General features: G+C 36.2%; 3 protein-coding genes and 1 pseudogene across 3 annotated transcripts; 2 read left to right on the top strand and 2 right to left on the bottom strand.

Annotated features, from left to right (window-relative positions):
- The first annotated feature begins 1,714 nt into the window (after positions 1–1,714).
- LOC120135876 lies at positions 1,715–2,044 on the top strand. Its single transcript, XM_039152048.1, has one exon. The coding sequence runs from the start codon at positions 1,721–1,723 to the stop codon at positions 2,042–2,044; it is 324 nt and encodes a 107-aa protein (XP_039007979.1). The 5' UTR covers positions 1,715–1,720.
- A 1,275-nt stretch (positions 2,045–3,319) lies between these two features.
- Positions 3,320–4,158, top strand: LOC120135875 (annotated as a pseudogene).
- A 6,115-nt stretch (positions 4,159–10,273) lies between these two features.
- LOC120136074 (squamosa promoter-binding-like protein 13A) lies at positions 10,274–11,484 on the bottom strand. Its single transcript, XM_039152186.1, has 3 exons — positions 11,144–11,484; positions 10,921–11,039; positions 10,274–10,836 (listed from the first exon to the last, which is right to left on the bottom strand). Exons 1-3 carry the CDS (start codon positions 11,482–11,484, stop codon positions 10,340–10,342), a joined length of 957 nt encoding a protein of 318 aa, XP_039008117.1. The 3' UTR covers positions 10,274–10,339.
- Positions 11,485–12,629: 1,145 nt separating this feature from the next.
- On the bottom strand, positions 12,630–15,059 carry LOC120136054. The gene is made up of 3 exons (XM_039152171.1): positions 14,732–15,059; positions 13,370–13,450; positions 12,630–13,262 (listed from the first exon to the last, which is right to left on the bottom strand). Exons 1-3 carry the CDS (start codon positions 14,888–14,890, stop codon positions 12,876–12,878), a joined length of 627 nt encoding a protein of 208 aa, XP_039008102.1. The 5' UTR covers positions 14,891–15,059; the 3' UTR covers positions 12,630–12,875.
- Between the last annotated feature and the right edge of the window lie 2,675 nt (positions 15,060–17,734).

Genomic DNA, 17,734 nt, shown 5'->3' with positions numbered 1-17,734 from the left:
TGCTGGTTTCACTACGCTCTGCTACAGTTTTCGAACGCGTGAATAATGGAACACGTGGTTTAACTGATCTAGAAGAGCTGGGTCGAGTTGTTGAACGATCCGGAGAGTCTCTTGTACATTCAAACAATAATAATCTATCAGTCCCAAATCCTATTTAATTGTTCAAAACTAGACTTCTTAAGTATATAAGCATTTTTCGTGTTTGACTATCAATTTGGGGTATTTCGAGTCTGAATTTGGCCAAACGGATTGCGGAATCGGAATCAGGACGTCGAAAAACATAAAGTATGACTTTTCGAAAATTCATATTCTTGGTCAAAGTCAAAGTCAAATACTTTGACCGTCGATTTGGAGGCCTTCGGCTTCGAATTTGACGAAACGGACAGCGGAAACGGATTTGGCACGTCGAAAATTATCAGGATAGGTATACTCGGAAAAGATTAACGGTCGTTTAATGCTCGGTCAAAGCCATTTTAAGTTTTGGTCAAAGAAAGTCAACGGTCAACGGTCGGGTCGGGTCAACGGTCGGGTCGGGTCGGTCGGTCGGGTCAGACCGGTTAAACCGGTTTCCAGCAGCCACTCGCCCTGCGGCGGCGCGTGTGGCGCGTGAGGCGTCCTCCGGGGCCCTAAAAATCCCGGAAAAATTTCTAAAAATTATTTTGAGCGATTTCGAGATACTTACAACGATCGGTTCAAATTTTTGAACGGCGGAGAGCTCGATTTCAAATCGGCCGAATCTTTGACTGCACCACCTCCTCACGCGCCGCCGTCTACGGCGGACAAGGTTGATACCGGTGAACTCGAAACGACACAAGGAACACGATGGTGCAGGAGGTGTCGTAAACTGAGCAACGATCGGCGGTGAATTTGAGATTTTCTCGACGATAGAGCTAAAAAAACGTCGATGCTTTGACTTGAAATTCCCGACGTTTAGCAGCGTTTCGCTTTAATTAATTTAAGGGGATTGTTCCTGACTCGATAACGAACACGATGGTGGTTTCAATTTGACAATCGGATGTCGAACGACATCGGAATCGGATTTGAAAGTCGAGGTGCGGGAGGAGTGAAAGTTTAATAAAAGCTTTTGTGTTTTCTAATTGAAATCAGAAAACACGTTAGTTATAACCAAACCTGTCGACACTTTTAGGGGAAATTCAGGGTTTGGTCCATGAATTTCCTTTACTTTGAAAATGGCATACAAGTTTTCATAAATTATACTTTAGTCACTTAATTTCACCCATTTTCACAATTTACCTCCAATTTCAATTAATATTATTTTGTAAATAGTCGGGTTGTTACATAAATAGAATCTTAAAATATTCAATTTAACTCAAAACATATTATATAAAATTTGAGTTATAAAAAAAAACTAATTAATTCGATTAATTAAAATTCTTTTTACTCGACTAGACTCAATTTGAATATTACCCCTACTAAAGATATTGTTAAAGATCCGACCCAGACAAAATGGGTAACCCGGCGGGGTAAAGTACTTGACCGCAACAACGCTGCACTTTCTTAATTTTTCTTGCTTGTCAACCTCATACAACACGTACCCTTAAAACGCGCTCTACGCCCAATTTCACAAAACCAAAATCCCGTTCACAAGGTAATCACAAAAATCACCAAAGAATAGAAAAGGAAGAAGGAATTTCAATTTCTTTGGGCAGAAAGAATAAAAATCCGAGGGGGAAAAAATCAAACATTGGGTTGATCTCCAATGTCGGATTCAAAGTCTTCAGTTAAGTCGAAAATACTGTCGATGTTGGACTCCGACATGGCTGCCGCGGCTCAACAGCTGATTCAACTAAGCGACGAAAACAACAGTAAATGCTGCAACAGCAATGAAGACAACAAGGGAATCGAAACACAGATGATCAAAAACCAAAGTCAAGATGATATAACTACTTCTGCAAAGATTGAAGAGATTTTTGGGGAAGAAGATGAAATTTCGAGAAAGAAAAAAAGGTATCGATCTATTGAGAGTATTTACAAGGAGACGAAGCGTGTTAAGGTTGGCAACGACAAGAATTCTTGGTATTGAAGATTTCTCTCTCTAGGAATATTAAGGTAATCGAATCTGCAGGTGCAAGAAACTAGCTTCTTGATCATTGATTTATTCTGGGTTGGGGGTCATTAATCATGATCATGAAGCTTAATCAACTCGGTTTTAATCATTTTTTCGATTTAGTTTAGGTTTTAAGTTTTGGGCGACAGCAGTTAGCTTAATTCGGTTCGTATCATTGATTAATATCTTTCGAGAGTGGGATTAAGGAAAACTGTGTATATTTTGTTGCTGAATAAAGGGTAATTTTTTTATGAATGAGCAGAAAGTTGAATGTTGAGCACAGTTTGGCAATGGCTGCCGGCTTCGTTTTTCCATTCATTTGGATTTCTTATCATTTTGCGTTGATTTTTCTGATTCAACATCATCTTCTAGGTGATTCAACATATATTTAATTTTCTTCACTAGTAGTTTTGTTTAATGAAGATTGGATAATATCGTCGTGCTTCACCATGCATGAAGTCCTGATCTAAACACCTGCCCTGGATAAAGAAACAAACATATACTAGAATATGTATACTATTTGATCATTTTTCTTAATTCAAAATAAAATTAAAATATTTATAAGAACGCCATAGGTGCATCTGATTCACCATAGCCATAATGTCCTCCACCGCCATAGGTGCCGCCTCGTACTCGGCCTCTTCATCGACCTCTTCCTCGTAGCTTTTGTGGAGGCTCAGGAACTAAACAACATGAAAATAATTAGATATTTTAAATGTTTTCTTTATATGTTCAATTGATAATTTATTTTTATCTCTTAAAATCTTATATATTCACCCCAAATATTTTAGAAGTTAATCCTCCTAACAGTTATCATCAAGTAAATCTCTGGACTGTAACAACAAGACACGAAACAAAACATCGTAATGCTCAAGAACTGACATCTATTATTTAAGTTTGTGCATGGATATCACACTCTAATAAGAACCCAAAGCAAAAAAGAGAGAACATTGCTTAAGAGTTCATGCATAACTTTATTTTAAGCATTTGGCTTAAGGAAATGACGGGGGCATACCCCCTGTGGGTTCAATCTTTAATATATCATGTTTTGCCTCTTCTTTTTTTTAATATTTTGTGTTCGTTATCCGGTATGTGTCCGGGATTATCATACAAACAATATCATCTTTAAGATTCAAACATACATGCGTGTGTATATAAATATATATGAATTCTCTCTTTAGGAGTAGTGCAGTGTGCCTTTCTGCTACACCCTTGTATAATGTTCTAAACAGCTGTTGGTTTTGCTGATGGTCACAGTTTTGGAGAAACGAGATTGAAGAGCTAAAGAGATCCATAATCACCTTGGAAGCTAGACAAAAGTATGTAACACACGCAGATAGCTATATATTCCATGTTTTCCAAATGTCAAATGTTTTCGTGTTTTTACAGGCACTTATCTGGAGAAGACATCTTAGCATTAGGCATGAGAGACTTGAAACAGCTCGAGCGCCAGTTGAAACTAGGTGTCGAACGTGTCAGCTCAAGAAAGGTACGTAGAGAAGGGTTTACAGACAATTATATGCTCGTCGTGTTTGAATAAACGTCAGATACGAGTATATATCTAAAACAAAAATGATCATAGTATTTTATATCGACATCCTAAATAATGTATAATATCGTACGTATATACACACGCGAACACATATCATTAATACGTATTTTCTGTAATAAATAAAACCGAATTGTTTCGGATCACGCCACCTTGATGAAGAGAAGGGTAAGAAAATTCTTAGAACATGCTCTTTGATCAGTTCTTTAAAGTTATAAAATATACCAATAATATCTAATATAAACGAATCGAATACGTATCCATATCCGAACTTTTATATCATCAGAAAAGCAATTCAAGATAAGGATATCTTGTGTTTCAACGAAGCACAAACAATTGCAAGGGTACAGCACTCGCCTACAGAAAAGAGTGAGACTTTAATATTGTACTTTATATGATGGGATTAATATTCGAAACATTTAGTTTCAAGATGAAGTTAATTATATTTACTGCGAATTTTGAGGTTTAGTTGAAAGAGCTGGACGACGGAGATACCGGGATTGTGGGTGAAAACTCTTGCAGCATGCTTCACCAAAGGTAATAATTAATTAATTATTAAGTAAATAAGTATATTCCATATTTATATTAAACACGAACCAAGTGACTTCCGTTGTTATTCCTTGAAGACATGGGTTCAAGCACCCAAGAATGTTAGGGGTGTGCAGGGATGGACGCATGAATTTGTGTTAGAGGGTACGAATATAAAAAATTATATTAAAAATTTAGAGGTGCGAGATTACAAAATCTCAAGGGTACAAAATCATATAATTCATATAAATTACAAAGAAAATACCTAATAAATAAAAGAATTTAAGATTTCTATGGGGTTTGACTGCACCCCCTCGGTCCATCCCTACTTGGGAGCGTTCAATATCAAAAGGTTAAGAGTTGTCTTTATATTACATTGTAGTTGTCCCAGATTAATAAAAAACCCAGTTTAAAATTTAGAATGATGTTAATATCCAGATATTAAACTGCTGTTAATTTTTTTTATGAAAAAGGAAAATTTTAGAACATAATGAATAGTTGAATGATTATTTGTAATTTTTAATAATCAGTGACTCAACAAAACAACGTCATATAGTTAAGGTACTCAACAAAGCAACATCTTTAGTTGAAGGACCATTTGTATACTTTACCCTAAATTTTAATATGAAAAAGATTTAAATATACTTATTGTTAGGAAATAACCGAGTACGAGTAATTTCCCTATAACCAGATTAGTGAGAATGCGAAATAAAAGCGGAAAAATAATACCCGAAATTGATAACGGAGTTTAGCCAATTGTGCTTACGTCTCCGGACTGCTGCAGATCTTTTACTAAGAGAGAAAATTTACAGGTGTTTATAAAACACTCACAACTCATAAGAAAACTCTCTAGTATTGGAGAAAGAAATGATTTGGGATTTTGGGATGATTTTGAAGCTAAATGAGCTAGGACATTTATAGTTGAAGTTTAGGGATTAATCTTTGAAAATACCCTAAAGTATAATGACTAAATGTGTGATTATCCCTTGCACATTTTCAACAAAAGTTTGCTATAGCCGCCCCATTTGCTTTTGAATTCACGGTGGCTGCCAAATATTGTTGAAAAACAATATTTGACTTTTCAACTCCAGCAATCTCCCACTTGAAGACTGATTTTAATCTGTCTTCACACCTCAATCAATGCAGCAGCATTTCTGGTCTTGTTATTCTAGAATGCCAACTGAAGCTGAACACAACTTCAGCTTGTCCGTAGTCACCGTCTTTGTCAACATGTCTTCCAGATTTTGAGCTCCACTAATCTTTTCAAGTTTCAAAATCCCATCTTCTAGAAGAGATCGGATAAAATGATATCTCAATTGTATGTGCTTCGTTCTGGAATGAAAAGACGGATTCTTCGCTAGATGGATAACACTTTGACTGTCGTAATACAAGACACAATACAAGACATTGTTTTCTTGTTTCTTTCCTAACTCTTCCAAGAAACTTTGGAGCCAGACCATCTCCTTGCTGGCTTCTGTAACAGCGACATATTCTGCTTCGATTGTGGAGAGCAACTATCTTCTGTTGTTGAGAAACCCAACTCATTGTGGTTCCTCCTAAAGTATAGATATACCTTGTAGTGCTCCTTCTGATGTCAACATTTCCGGCTAAGTCAGCATCTACATAGCCTGTCAGTATTGTATCTCCACCTTTGAAACAAAGTGCTTTGTTTGTGGTACCCCACAGATATCCGAGGATCCATTTGACTGCTTCCCACTGTACCTTGCTCGAATTATTCATGTACCTGCTAACAGCTCACACTGCTTGAGCAATATCTGGTCTGGTACAAACCATGGCATACATTAGACTTCCAATTGCTGAGGCATATGGCACCTTCACCATGTGTGCACGTTCTTCCTCCGTCTTTGGTAACTATTCTTTGGAGAGTCTAAAATGAATACCTAAAGGTGTACTTACTGGTTTAGCATCTTGCATGTTAAACCTGGAGAATACTTTGTTGATGTACTCAGCCTGTGATAACATCAAAGTCCCCGACTTTGTGTCTCTTTTGATCCTCATCCCAAGAATCTGCTTTGCAGCGCCTAGATCTTTCATTGCAAATTGCTTCGACAATTTTTGCTTCAAGTTTATAATCTATTGCATGTCTGAGCCTGAAACGAGCATGTCATCAACGTACAACAATAAAATAATGAAGTTGTTGTCGAACTTCTTGATGTAGCAACAATGATCTGCTTGACATCTGGTAAAACACTACTACCCATGAAGCTATCAAACTTTTTGTACCACTGTCTAGGAGCTTGTTTTAAACCATACAAGCTTTTCATTAACCTGCATACTAGATTTTTCTTGTATTCCTCTATGAAGCCTTCTGGCTGCCTCATATAGATTTCTTCCTTCAAATCACCATGAAGGAAAGTTATCTTTACATCTAACTGCTCAAGATATAGATTTTCTGCAGCTACAATTTTCAACACCAGTCTGATTGTAGACAGTTTCACGACTGGAGAGAAAATTTTATTGTAGTCAATACCTTCTTTTTGCTGAAAAACTTTGACAACCAATCTTGCTTTGTAGCGTTTGCTTCTATCATGCTCTTCTTTGATCCTGTAAATCCACTTGTTGTGGAGCTCTTTCTTGTTTGGTGGTAATTCAGCTAATTCCCACGTCTGATTTGACATAAGCGAGTTCATCTAATCTTTTATGGAAGACTCCCACTTGACTGAATCCTCCACTTGCATTGCTTCATCATAGCACTCTGGTTCACCATTGTCAGTCAGCAACAAGTAGTGTAAAGAAGGAGAATACCGTTGGGTTGATTTAGGAATTCTGGAGGAGCGTCTCAGTTCTGGTGTGCCTGGTTCTTCTTGAACTGCTTCAGGATTGATATGAACATCATTTCCAGAAATCTCCTCGAACTCAGCAAATTCCTTTGTTTCAGCTTCGGTATTGGAGCTACTTGATTCTATGGTTGACATGTCTTTGTACATCACATTTTCATTGAAAATGACATCATGCTTCTGATGATCTTTCGATTTTCGTAGTCCCAAAATCGGTAACCGAACTCATCACCACCATAACCAACAAAGACACATTTGTTGGACTTGACATCAAGTTTACTTCTTTCAGCATAATTTATGTATACATAAGAAATACAAACAAACACTCTTAAGTATGAAAGGTTTATTTCTTTCTTGCTCCAAGCTTCCTCTGGTATTCCACCATCCAAGGGAACTGAGGGCCCACGGTTGATCATGTAAGCTGCAGTGTTGATAGCTTTAGCCCATAGCAATTTGGGCAATCTGATATGTATCCTCATGCTTCTGGCACGTTCATTCAGAGTTCTGTTCATGCGCTCTGCTACGCCATTATGCTGCGGTGTTATGGGATCTGTTGTCTCCATCTTGATCCATTGTTAGCGCAGAAATCTTTGAATCTACTGTTTTTGTACTCTCATCCATTGTCATACCTAAACCGCTTGACTTTCAAACCAATCTCATTTTTCACCATGGCCTTCCATTTTCTAAATGTATCAAAGACTTCTGATTTCTTCTTCAGAAAATAAACTCACATCTTCCTTGTAGAACCATCGATGAAGATGACATAATATAGTGAGCCTGTAAGAGATAGAACTGGAGATGGTCCCCATACATCAGTATGAACCAACTCTAATTTTTCTGCCTTGGGTGTATTGCTAATCTTTGCAAAACTGACTTTCTTTTGTTTGCCAAAGATGCAATCCTCACATAGTCCGACATCTACATTCTTTAGATCTGACAGCTTCCCTTTTGACAAAAGCGTCTTCATCCCTTTCTCGCTCATATGGCCAAGCCTTTGGTAATCTTCCATTCACAACCTGGAAAAGTTGTACTATATCTTTCTACATCAAGATGTCCTACAGAAATCAAAATTCTTTTGAGGCCAAGAATATGTCTCACTCCTTTCAGCTTCCAGGTGGTATGGTTTGGCAACTTTAATCGGATGTCTCCTTTTTCGACGATCTTCAAGGTTTCATCATCAGTTAGATGAACCTACCCAAAATCACCACTGACATAGTTCTCCATTATTTCTCGGCATAAGGTAGAGTGTAAAGATGCCCCTGAATCCAAGATCCATGATTCAATCAGACTGTTGACGCTTAGAATTATGTCATCACCTGTCTCCTCTGTCATATTGGCAGATTCCTGTGTGTCGGTATATTTCTTCAGTGCTCGATAATCTCTTTTAAAGTGACCCTTCTTGTCACAATTATAACAGGTAAAATCTTTCTTTCTCGTTCTTGATTTTCTCCTTCTGGATTTCGATCTGCCACGATTTGAATTTCTTTCTGAAGTTCTCCCTCTAGACTCCGTGTGCAAGGCTGAGGAGGTTGATGCTTCACCCGATTCTCTCCGTCAAATTTTTTCACTCAATACCAGATCCCGAACATCGTCGAATTTTAATTTGTTGCTTCCCGACGAGCTGCTGACTGTTGTAACAGCAGCATTCCAACTGTCTGGTAGAGATGATAAGAGAATTAAAGCTCGAATTTCATCATCGAATTCAATTTCCACGGAACTCAATTGGGTTGTGATTGTGTTGAGTTCATTCAGGTGTTGAGCCATTGATGCCCCTTCCGCCATCCGCAAATTGAATAATCGCCTCATTAAGTGAACTTTATTTGAGGTCGATGGCTTCTCATACATACTGGAGAGAGCCGCCATAAGACATGTCGTGGTCTTTTCCTTTGCTATGTTGAAAGCACATTACAGGATAACGTCAGTCAGATAACTCCGAGGGCTTGTTTGTCGAGAAGAGCACAGTCTTCATTCTTAATGCCCTCTGGTTGCTTTCCTGAGAGATGTTGATATAGATTTTTCTGGTACAGAAAATCTTCAATCTGCATCTTCCAAAAGCCAAAGTCCGCACCATCAAACTTTTCAATTTTCACATTCCCTTCGTCTACAGCCATCGCTCCCACTCGAATCTGGCTTCGTTTGGATCGTTTATGATAATTCTTGTGAACCACCGTGTATTAGAACACCTTCGTCGACAAGCTCGTATCGCCGACAAAATTTTTACTATTCATAAACTTTACTATTCACGTGAATAGTAATGAATAGTAACCTCACAAAAAATTGATAAAATTCACAACCAAAAGCTCTGATACCAATTGTTAGGAAATAACCGAGTACGAGTAATTTCTCTATAACCAGATTAGTGAGAATGCGAAATAAAAGCGAAAAAATAATACCCGAAATTAATAACGGAGTTCAGCCAATTGTGCTTACGTCTCCGGACTGCTGCAGATCTTTTACTAAGAGAGAAAATTTACAGATGTTTATAAAACACTCACTACTCACAAGAAAACTCTATAGTATTGGGAGAAAGAAATGATTTGAGATTTTGGGATTATTTTGAAGCTAAATGAGCTAGGATATTTATAGTTGAAGTTTAGGGACTAATCTTTGAAAATACCCTAAAGTACAATGACTAAATGTGTGATTATCCCTTGCACATTTTCAACAAAAGTTTGCTACAGCCGCCCCATTTGCTTTTGAATTTACGGTGGCTGCCAAATATTGTTGAAAAATAATATTTGACTTTTCAACTCCAACACTTATCTTACTGAATTGGAACATTGCAAGATCGTTGAAGAAGACCACTTAACGAAACGGATCTGCCACCATGATTTGGATATATGCATCGGCCACCGCTGTCACTGCCACTCTAGGATCCCACGCGCCGACAGTGACACAAACCTTGCTGCAATAGGTTATTTCCATTACAAAATGTATAGAATTATGATTCTGTATTTTTATTAATATATTCGTAGACAAAAGCTTAATCAATTATGTGAAGATTCCTTGCATTTTTTGGATGTTGTTTGAACTATTTAAATCTGATATGCGTTTGATATATTTTCAAATACAACTTATTATATTAATTCAACTAATTCAATTTTAATCTGAAAGCATATATTTTATTTTAGTATTTAATTTAATTATTTTTTTAATACTTAAACTATCATTCAAACCCAAAAAAATAAAAACAAAGTCTAAACTCTAAATCCTAAAAAAAAAAAGCGAAAAGTGAATTTCCAATTCTATGTACCCGAATTATAGTTTTAGCTCTCATTCAACAAAATAAACCAAATTTATTGTGTTGCAAAGGTTTCAGATGTTCTACTGCCATTGAAATGGAAGAGTTTGAGGGGCTTCACTTCCAGATGATTCACCAGAGTCCATGTGAAACATTCATGTCCCGTGGACCGCAGTCTCCCTTCCATTGGCAACAACCGAACCCATGGGCTCTATAACGTAGTTTTGATGGCTAGGACCTAAGGATCGCACCGAGGGGAATGTCGGCTGCACCGTGTTACTCGAACCGATCCCAAATGTATGCAACAGGGGCGATGATAGAAGAGAGACAGCACAATCTGAATCACACAACATACTATGGCAGCTCCCATTGCCTTCCAAGAAAGGCGCAACAGCCCCTATAACCGGCTGGAAAACGGAAGCTTTCGCAGGTGTTTGATCCTCCCCTTGTAGGAACATGTATTGCTTACCTTCCTTGTAGTTGCCTGAAGAGGATCCAAGAACAAGGCTTTGTTTCACAAGTGAGTTTAACAACTGCTTTGGGTTAAGACATCGAGACTCAGTTGACGATTCGTTAACTTCCAGCCAAGTAGTTTTCACCACGGTGGTGGTCGGATATGCTATCACACTAGAAAATGGCAACATCTGGGAACCTGAAATGTGGAATTCGTATTGATTAAAACAAAGGAAAATCACACATAAAACAAGTGCATCATGGTCATAGACTCATAGCTGACCTTGGTAATCGGATAAATAGCTTCGAGGACGCGAGAAGGGATCTGGTTTAGGCTTCCTTCGTCTCCGGTTATGTCGGTCGAGACGTGTCCTGCAGCTTCTCTTCCCATCATAGTGAAACCTACAAATCACAGCAAAGTGTCTACATTAATTCGAATCTCATCGGTTTAAATTACGTCGAAGATCCGAAAAGTAGCAGCTAACAAAGGAAAAGAAAGGGAATACCTGCTGCATTGTTGAGAGAATCTTTGCTTTAGGCCATTGATCATAACTTGTGCAGTCTTGGAATAGAGCTCACACACCTTATGGCGCCTATGATAGTCTCTACATTCACTAAGGTCCGAATCGCATTCATCGACAAGGCATGAAACAGGACGAGTCCCGATGTTATTACTCGATCGAGTCTTCTTTGAACTCGAAGAATCCACATGACCAAGCATCAAATCGACTCTGAAATCCCCTCTGGAACCACTTGGTCCATTGCCATTGATTGCATCTATGATTGTTTCAGTTTCCTCAATGAAGTCACTCAAATCCCAAGAATTAGGTTTCATGTTCCACTCCATTAAATAAAAAAAAATCCTTCAGTTTCCACTGTTTATGCTCAACTAATGGGAAACTTTTCAACAATTAAATAAGGGGGGGGGGGGAAGTAAACAACAGGACACAGTTCCAAGAACATTGGAAGCAGAAAAAAAAATAAAAAAGAGAGAGAAGAAGTAATAAAAAAAAACAAATAATTGTTGGTTGTAAGAAAAAGGGTGCTTACAGTAGCAGACAAACAAGAATTATTTGCTCTTGTCGAGCCATCGATTCGACATCATGGACTGCATTAACATACAATTAAAGTAGCTAAAAAGCACGAGAAAATCAGCAGAAAAGATGAATAATTGCATGAAAGGGAAAGGGGTTTTTCCTAAAACAGCTTTATGTTGATATTTTTTTATGCATAATCATATATATATATATATATATATATATCATATAGATTTAGAGGTTGTTTGGAAGATGAGATGATGTTGAGAAAGAAGGGAGGATAGGACAAATGTGTTTCACATTTCATAGCATGTCTTCTCCTACCTTTTTCAAAAGAAAGTTTTCTTCTTTTTTTTTTTACAAAAATTATAAAACTAAGATTTATTTTATCAACAATTTTCTTGTGAGCCTCATGCATTTTTATTAATTTTTATTAAATTAAATTAAATTTAATTTAAATGTTATATTTTATTAAAATATAATAATTATATTGTTTAACTCGATGATTAGACGTTAGACTAAGTTCCGTCATCACTGTGCGTTGGCAACCGTCTGAACTTCACTCTCCTTTTGAATGAGAAGCTTATGAGAATTCAATCTTCTGAAGATTGTCGTAAGATTTTTCGCTCTTCTCCCCTATGCCAAAGTGTCTGCTCTATGTTTCTTTTTCAACTCACATATTTCGAGATATTTCTGCCTCATACCGTCCAACTCTTCTTCAAGACGACTTCGATTGATGAAATTTTCGTTGACTAACTCATTTAAAGTTTAAATTACATGATTAAAATATAATAATTAATTAATCAAAAAATTAAATTATTTCAATATATATATATAACATGTTTTGAACACGCTTTTTTAATAATCTTAGATGATCGTAAGATAATATTTATTTTGATTTTTTAACGATTGACAATACATGTATACCTTGTAAATACAATTATTTAAACACAAGTTTTCAAAGGAGAATAACATTCCTCTTTATTATTGAAATCATTCATCATATGATACCACTGAGGCCGCTTCATTATATGATACATGTAAACAAATTGCCATATCTACCTTGAATAAATGTAAAATACAATGATACATAAGCATTTAACTTCAATACATTTGCAGCGAATTTAGAATTTGCTAGATGCCTAGACCTTACAACAAATAAATCTAAACCAGGGTTGAACAAAAACGCAGAGGGGGAAATTCAGAATGGGTTATTCATATCCATGTAATCACTGAAGATGGAGGAATTGGCTTCCCCATTCTGTTGGTGACTACAATTGGTTTCATGGTTTTGAGGTCTATCGGCAGAAGAAGAAGATACGACATTATTTGAATGGTAACCAACCTGGTGGACTGACTGGTAGTGCTGAAGTCTCCCTCGAATCGGGTTCGGGATTGCATTTGAGATTTCCAGGTTCTTTCCTATATAATCCCCGGAACGAGCTCCCTGTCCAATTGTTGATGCTGAAATTGGGGTAGATAAAAGAGGAGCGCTAGAAGCATTCATGTGTGTCACAGTTTGAGGGTTCTGGTGAAATGATGGCCTGGGGGACATTGGAGACTCTTCTGCTCCATACTCAAGTTCATTCTACAGAAATTTGAAAGGAAAGACAAATTATCAAGAAAATACTTAAAAGGCTTCATCACCAAACATATTCATCAAAACAAATAAGCGCAAGACATCACCAAAGATACCTGCAAATGAGCTACTATATCAGTTGTCGTCACCCTTGCCCCTTCTTCTTGCTGCCTCAAAATCCATTGAAAAAGTTTTTCCTGTTGGAAGGGTTTATGTAATAGATTCAATACCCAAGGCCAACCAGGAACACATGGAAACGCAAATATAACACAGAAATATGCATAAATATTTACCATTAAACCTCTCATGGGGAAGCATTTCACTATTTCAGTCATCATCAGCGGAATAAAAGCAATTATAAAGTAGGCTCAAATCATCCATAACAGACACTAGAGACAACTTAGAGCAAGAATACAGGGCCAATAGAATAATAAAAGCAAGGAGAGAATCAACCATAAGCAAAATTCACGATAAATTAACACACCAAAAGAACCACAATAGGAGTGAAGAACTAGAAGCAGATATATAGTGAGAACACATGATCAAGAGTTTAGGAAATTCAAGACTGTATCCCTTTCTGATACAAACAAAAAGACACAAAAGGGGCTTGCTTGCTTGCCAACAGTCATCGAATTTGCAAGTCATAAGCTATGACTCCATTTTGAGAAGCTCAAAGTCAAAGGATTCACTGTAAAACTTCAAAATAGACAGTGTTATCATAAATTTGTTTGAGGGCTTTAAATTCAGAGATGGACCAAGGGGTTCTGGGGCCTGGGGGTGCAGTAATTCTTATATAGTTTAGGTATTTTCTTTGTATGTTCTATTGATAATCTAATTTCGCATCTCTTGACATTTTGTAATTTCGCACCCCAAAATTTCTAATATAAATTCCTAAGTTCGCACATCTAACATAAAATCATGCATCGGTACCAGACTTAATACCTCTTCTTAATTGCTTAAGTTTGACCTATGTTATTCTGACTCATCAATTTTCACAATGTATCTGGCACCATTTTCCTAAGTCCTAACACAGGCTCAGATAGGGGTACGAGAATATGACCCATCTAGGAGCCTCCAAATACATGACAATCCTGAGAGAGAAATAACCATATCTGATTCTTACAAGAAATTAACATAAATTTCCAACTTGGAGGGAAAGGAAAAAAATTATCCCAAAGAAACAAAGCTAACATCTTCTCACCAGATTACAACAAAATTTCAAAAGTAAACTTGCGATTAAAAACAAACATAGTTTAATTCTTTCTTCCAAAACACAATCATATTTCTTATGAATTTTCCGTTCCACACAATTCTGTCCCAAATTATGGTACGAAATTCAATCATCGAAAATTAGCAATTCATTTAGAACAAATACGTCCTACTTAATAAACAGATACAGCCCTATTGAGATATAAGATAAAGGGGGGGGGGAAATAAAGGAATATATTGGAATAAAACACAAAGAAAAAGAAGCTAACCAGGGCGTGACGTTCGCCGGCCTGGAAAGAGATACGCTGGTGGTTCATGGCCTGAGAATAAAGCTGCGAAAGCGAGTTAGCAGCGCTACAGAAGGTGTTGTACATGCTCCGATCCATCTCGTCCAGCCGCGTAGCTTCGGATTTTCTCTTCTTCGACATGATTCAATTTTTATGGTTATTTTTGGGGTAAGAAAAGAAAACTAAATTAAACCCAGAATCAGAAAGGAGGAGGAGAAAACAGAGAGATGCAATTCAATCAAATTGAAACGAAAAAAAAATATTTGGGGAGAATTTCAGAAACAATAAATATATGGAGAGAGTATATGCGAAATGGTAAGAACTGGACATAGGAAGAAGGTTGAATATTTGGCTATATTGCCACATGGATTACACGTGGCTGGCCCTCTTGGATTAGTGGACCCACCTTCGTCTGTATTAATGGATTAATTAGTTAATCAGTTAATTTCTTTATGGTAAAATGCGACTCATGTCACTCAATTATTATTTAGATTAAAAATATGTCGCATTTGTTCTAAAAGTTATTGTTTAATTATTCAATTAAAATATTATTACAAATAGGTCGCTCACATGTTAAAAATAAAACGAACATCTATTAATTTGACATAATAATAATTTTAGTCTCAAAATATTCTACATTCTATCAATTTTGTCATTATTCAAAATAATTTAATAAATTAATCATTCATATTTAAAAATTCTATCAAGTTAATTCTTTTTGTGATACTATCACCACGTCACATCAAACGAGTCTATCAAATCAAAATAATAGTTAAATAATTGAATTCTACCATAAAACAACATCAAGTTACTAGTAAAAACCTTTCATACGTGACTGATCAAGCTCGATTTGTAGCCTTATAAAATACTTATGTAACAAAATTTTTTACTTGAATATGAGATTGATCGATAACCGGTACAACATGCACTCGATCTTTGAAAGCAATAATAAAATATGGAAGATGATATCCTCTAAGTAGTATAAGATCTAAATTCGAAATATTTTACCTACTTTCGTTAGTGGTGTATCACACATAATAATAAATACAATGCCCTCAATAGTAAAATTCAACATTATACAAGATATTGAGAGCAATTTTAAACAAACATAAAAATAATACGTTTTTTTAGAGAAATAACTAGCATTTAGGAGAATAAAAAGGACTAAATTAGTGGATTTTTTAATATGGGATATTATATTTATTTAATTATTTTGAATTATGATCAAATTATTGAAATATATTAGGTTTAGAGAACGGAGACTATAACTGTTATTATACTATGTCATTTTACTATTTCATCTAAAATTTAACGACTTAATAACTTGTTTATAGTAAAGTTTTAATTGAGTAATTAAATTACATTTTTTTAAAATTTTAATTTATATGTAACTAAACTAATAATTGAATTTTTATTGTACACTAAAGTTTAGGTAAGGGATCCTCCAGTCCAGGGTCAGGGCATACCTAAGACACAATTGGGATTTACATAGGATTTTATAGATTGCCCACCAAGAGTGACGGTGGTGGGATTCGAACTTGACATTATAAGCTCAAATTTCTAATCTCGATCACTTGTACCAACACTCATTAACAAACTAATAATTGAATAAACTTAAGTACATTTTACTCATTTATTAATTTTCTAATCAACTTTTATTTACAGAATTTTTACTCTCTTTTTTTTGTCAACCATTAATTGAGTGTACGGTGTACCACTATCTAGTTTTTAGTTAAGGTAATCTTGGTTGTTTTTTATTTTTGGTCCACATTAAGACATAATGTTATTATTTTTCCAAATTAATCCCCACCAGTAACAATGTCATTTAAAAATTATTTGAAATATAATTTAAAGATTAAAAAAAATGGTTGTCCCTTTTTCCTATATGTATGAGGTAAGGGGGAGGTAAGATAGTAGGTTACCCCCAACACAGGTTGAGAGCAGCTTCCGTAAGAAATCTCCGAATTATGAAATACCCTCCGTGGGACTCGATCCCACGACCTCAAGGTTAAAAATCTTGTGCTCTACCAACTGAGCTGGATGGTCATTTCTATAATTTAAAGATTAAATTATACTTAAATCACATCTTTAATTATATAATAAAACAAAAATGATTTTAAGGAAGTCAACCCAAATGATTTATAAAAATTTAACTCATTTGAAATTAGTTTCTAAGAAATTCCTATTTCAATCCCTCCACTTTTACCAATCATTATGATATCAATGGCAAGGTTTTTATCCGACTTGACTCGACCTTTGGATAGAGTTTCCCATGAAGTCAATGATTTTAAGCATATGTAGTTTCCTGCCTTAACCGTGTTGACGGAAATGAATGTGCGAGACCCGTTCTTCCACAATATTCGAAATCCTCCGATAAGTAGGATTTAATTTTTTTTAGTAGCTTCCCACCTTGATACATTCTTGGTTTTAAATTGGAGGACCGTGGTTGTCATAAACTCTACTTTCTGGAATGCATGTGCAAGTTCAGTAATGAATTTTAATAGATCTTGCTTGCTGGTAATCATGACTGCTGCAAACGATAACGCGATGATTTCTGCTTGCAGTTTTTCATAATCCTATCGTGCACCATTGCGATTGGGACGAACCTCAGCCAGTTCATCTGCATCGGCCGGTTTACAGCAGTATCATTCCCAATGCTTGGCCATATGAAGACTATTCTTGTCCTGATTTTGAGGTTTTCTTCGGGAAAGAAGGTCTTAATCTACATGTAATTCTGGGTATGGCCATTGCAGTAGCAGGAATGATCTGGTATGGTAATGCATCCTCCAAGCCCGGAGGAAAAGAGCGTTGGACTTATTCACCTCCAAGCAACAAATCACTAAAACCAGACAATTTATTCGACTCCGCCGAGACAGTCGAGAAAGTTTAACGATTCAATTACAAGTTTAACGATTCAATTACAGGTTTAACGAAGCTAAAGGTAAAGATTTAGAGGAGAAAAACTAAGTCGATAAAATTAAATGG

The sequence above is a fragment of the Hibiscus syriacus genome, unplaced genomic scaffold (assembly GCF_006381635.1).
Source record: "Hibiscus syriacus cultivar Baekdansim isolate YM2019G1 unplaced genomic scaffold, ASM638163v2 tig00110621_pilon, whole genome shotgun sequence".
Classification (NCBI taxonomy): domain Eukaryota; kingdom Viridiplantae; phylum Streptophyta; class Magnoliopsida; order Malvales; family Malvaceae; genus Hibiscus; species Hibiscus syriacus.
The sequence above is the reverse complement of the archived record's forward strand: the minus strand, read 5'-3'. Positions and strand labels throughout refer to the sequence as shown.

Bases quoted from the DNA above. Each gene is read 5' to 3' on its own strand.
- LOC120135876 (XM_039152048.1), top strand. From the start codon at position 1,721: ATGTCGGATTCAAAGTCTTCAGTTAAGTCGAAAATACTGTCGATGTTG.
- LOC120136074 (XM_039152186.1), bottom strand. From the start codon at position 11,484: ATGGAGTGGAACATGAAACCTAATTCTTGGGATTTGAGTGACTTCATT. The intron at 11,040-11,143 runs GTATTCCCTTTC...TGTGATTTGTAG, and splicing joins TTCTCTCAACAATGCAGCAG to GTTTCACTATGATGGGAAGA. The intron at 10,837-10,920 runs GTCAGCTATGAG...TCCACATTTCAG, and splicing joins CTATTTATCCGATTACCAAG to GTTCCCAGATGTTGCCATTT.
- LOC120136054 (XM_039152171.1), bottom strand. From the start codon at position 14,890: ATGTCGAAGAAGAGAAAATCCGAAGCTACGCGGCTGGACGAGATGGAT. The intron at 13,451-14,731 runs GTTAGCTTCTTT...CCCTTCCAACAG, and splicing joins CCGGCGAACGTCACGCCCTG to GAAAAACTTTTTCAATGGAT. The intron at 13,263-13,369 runs GTATCTTTGGTG...AAATTTCTGTAG, and splicing joins ATATAGTAGCTCATTTGCAG to AATGAACTTGAGTATGGAGC.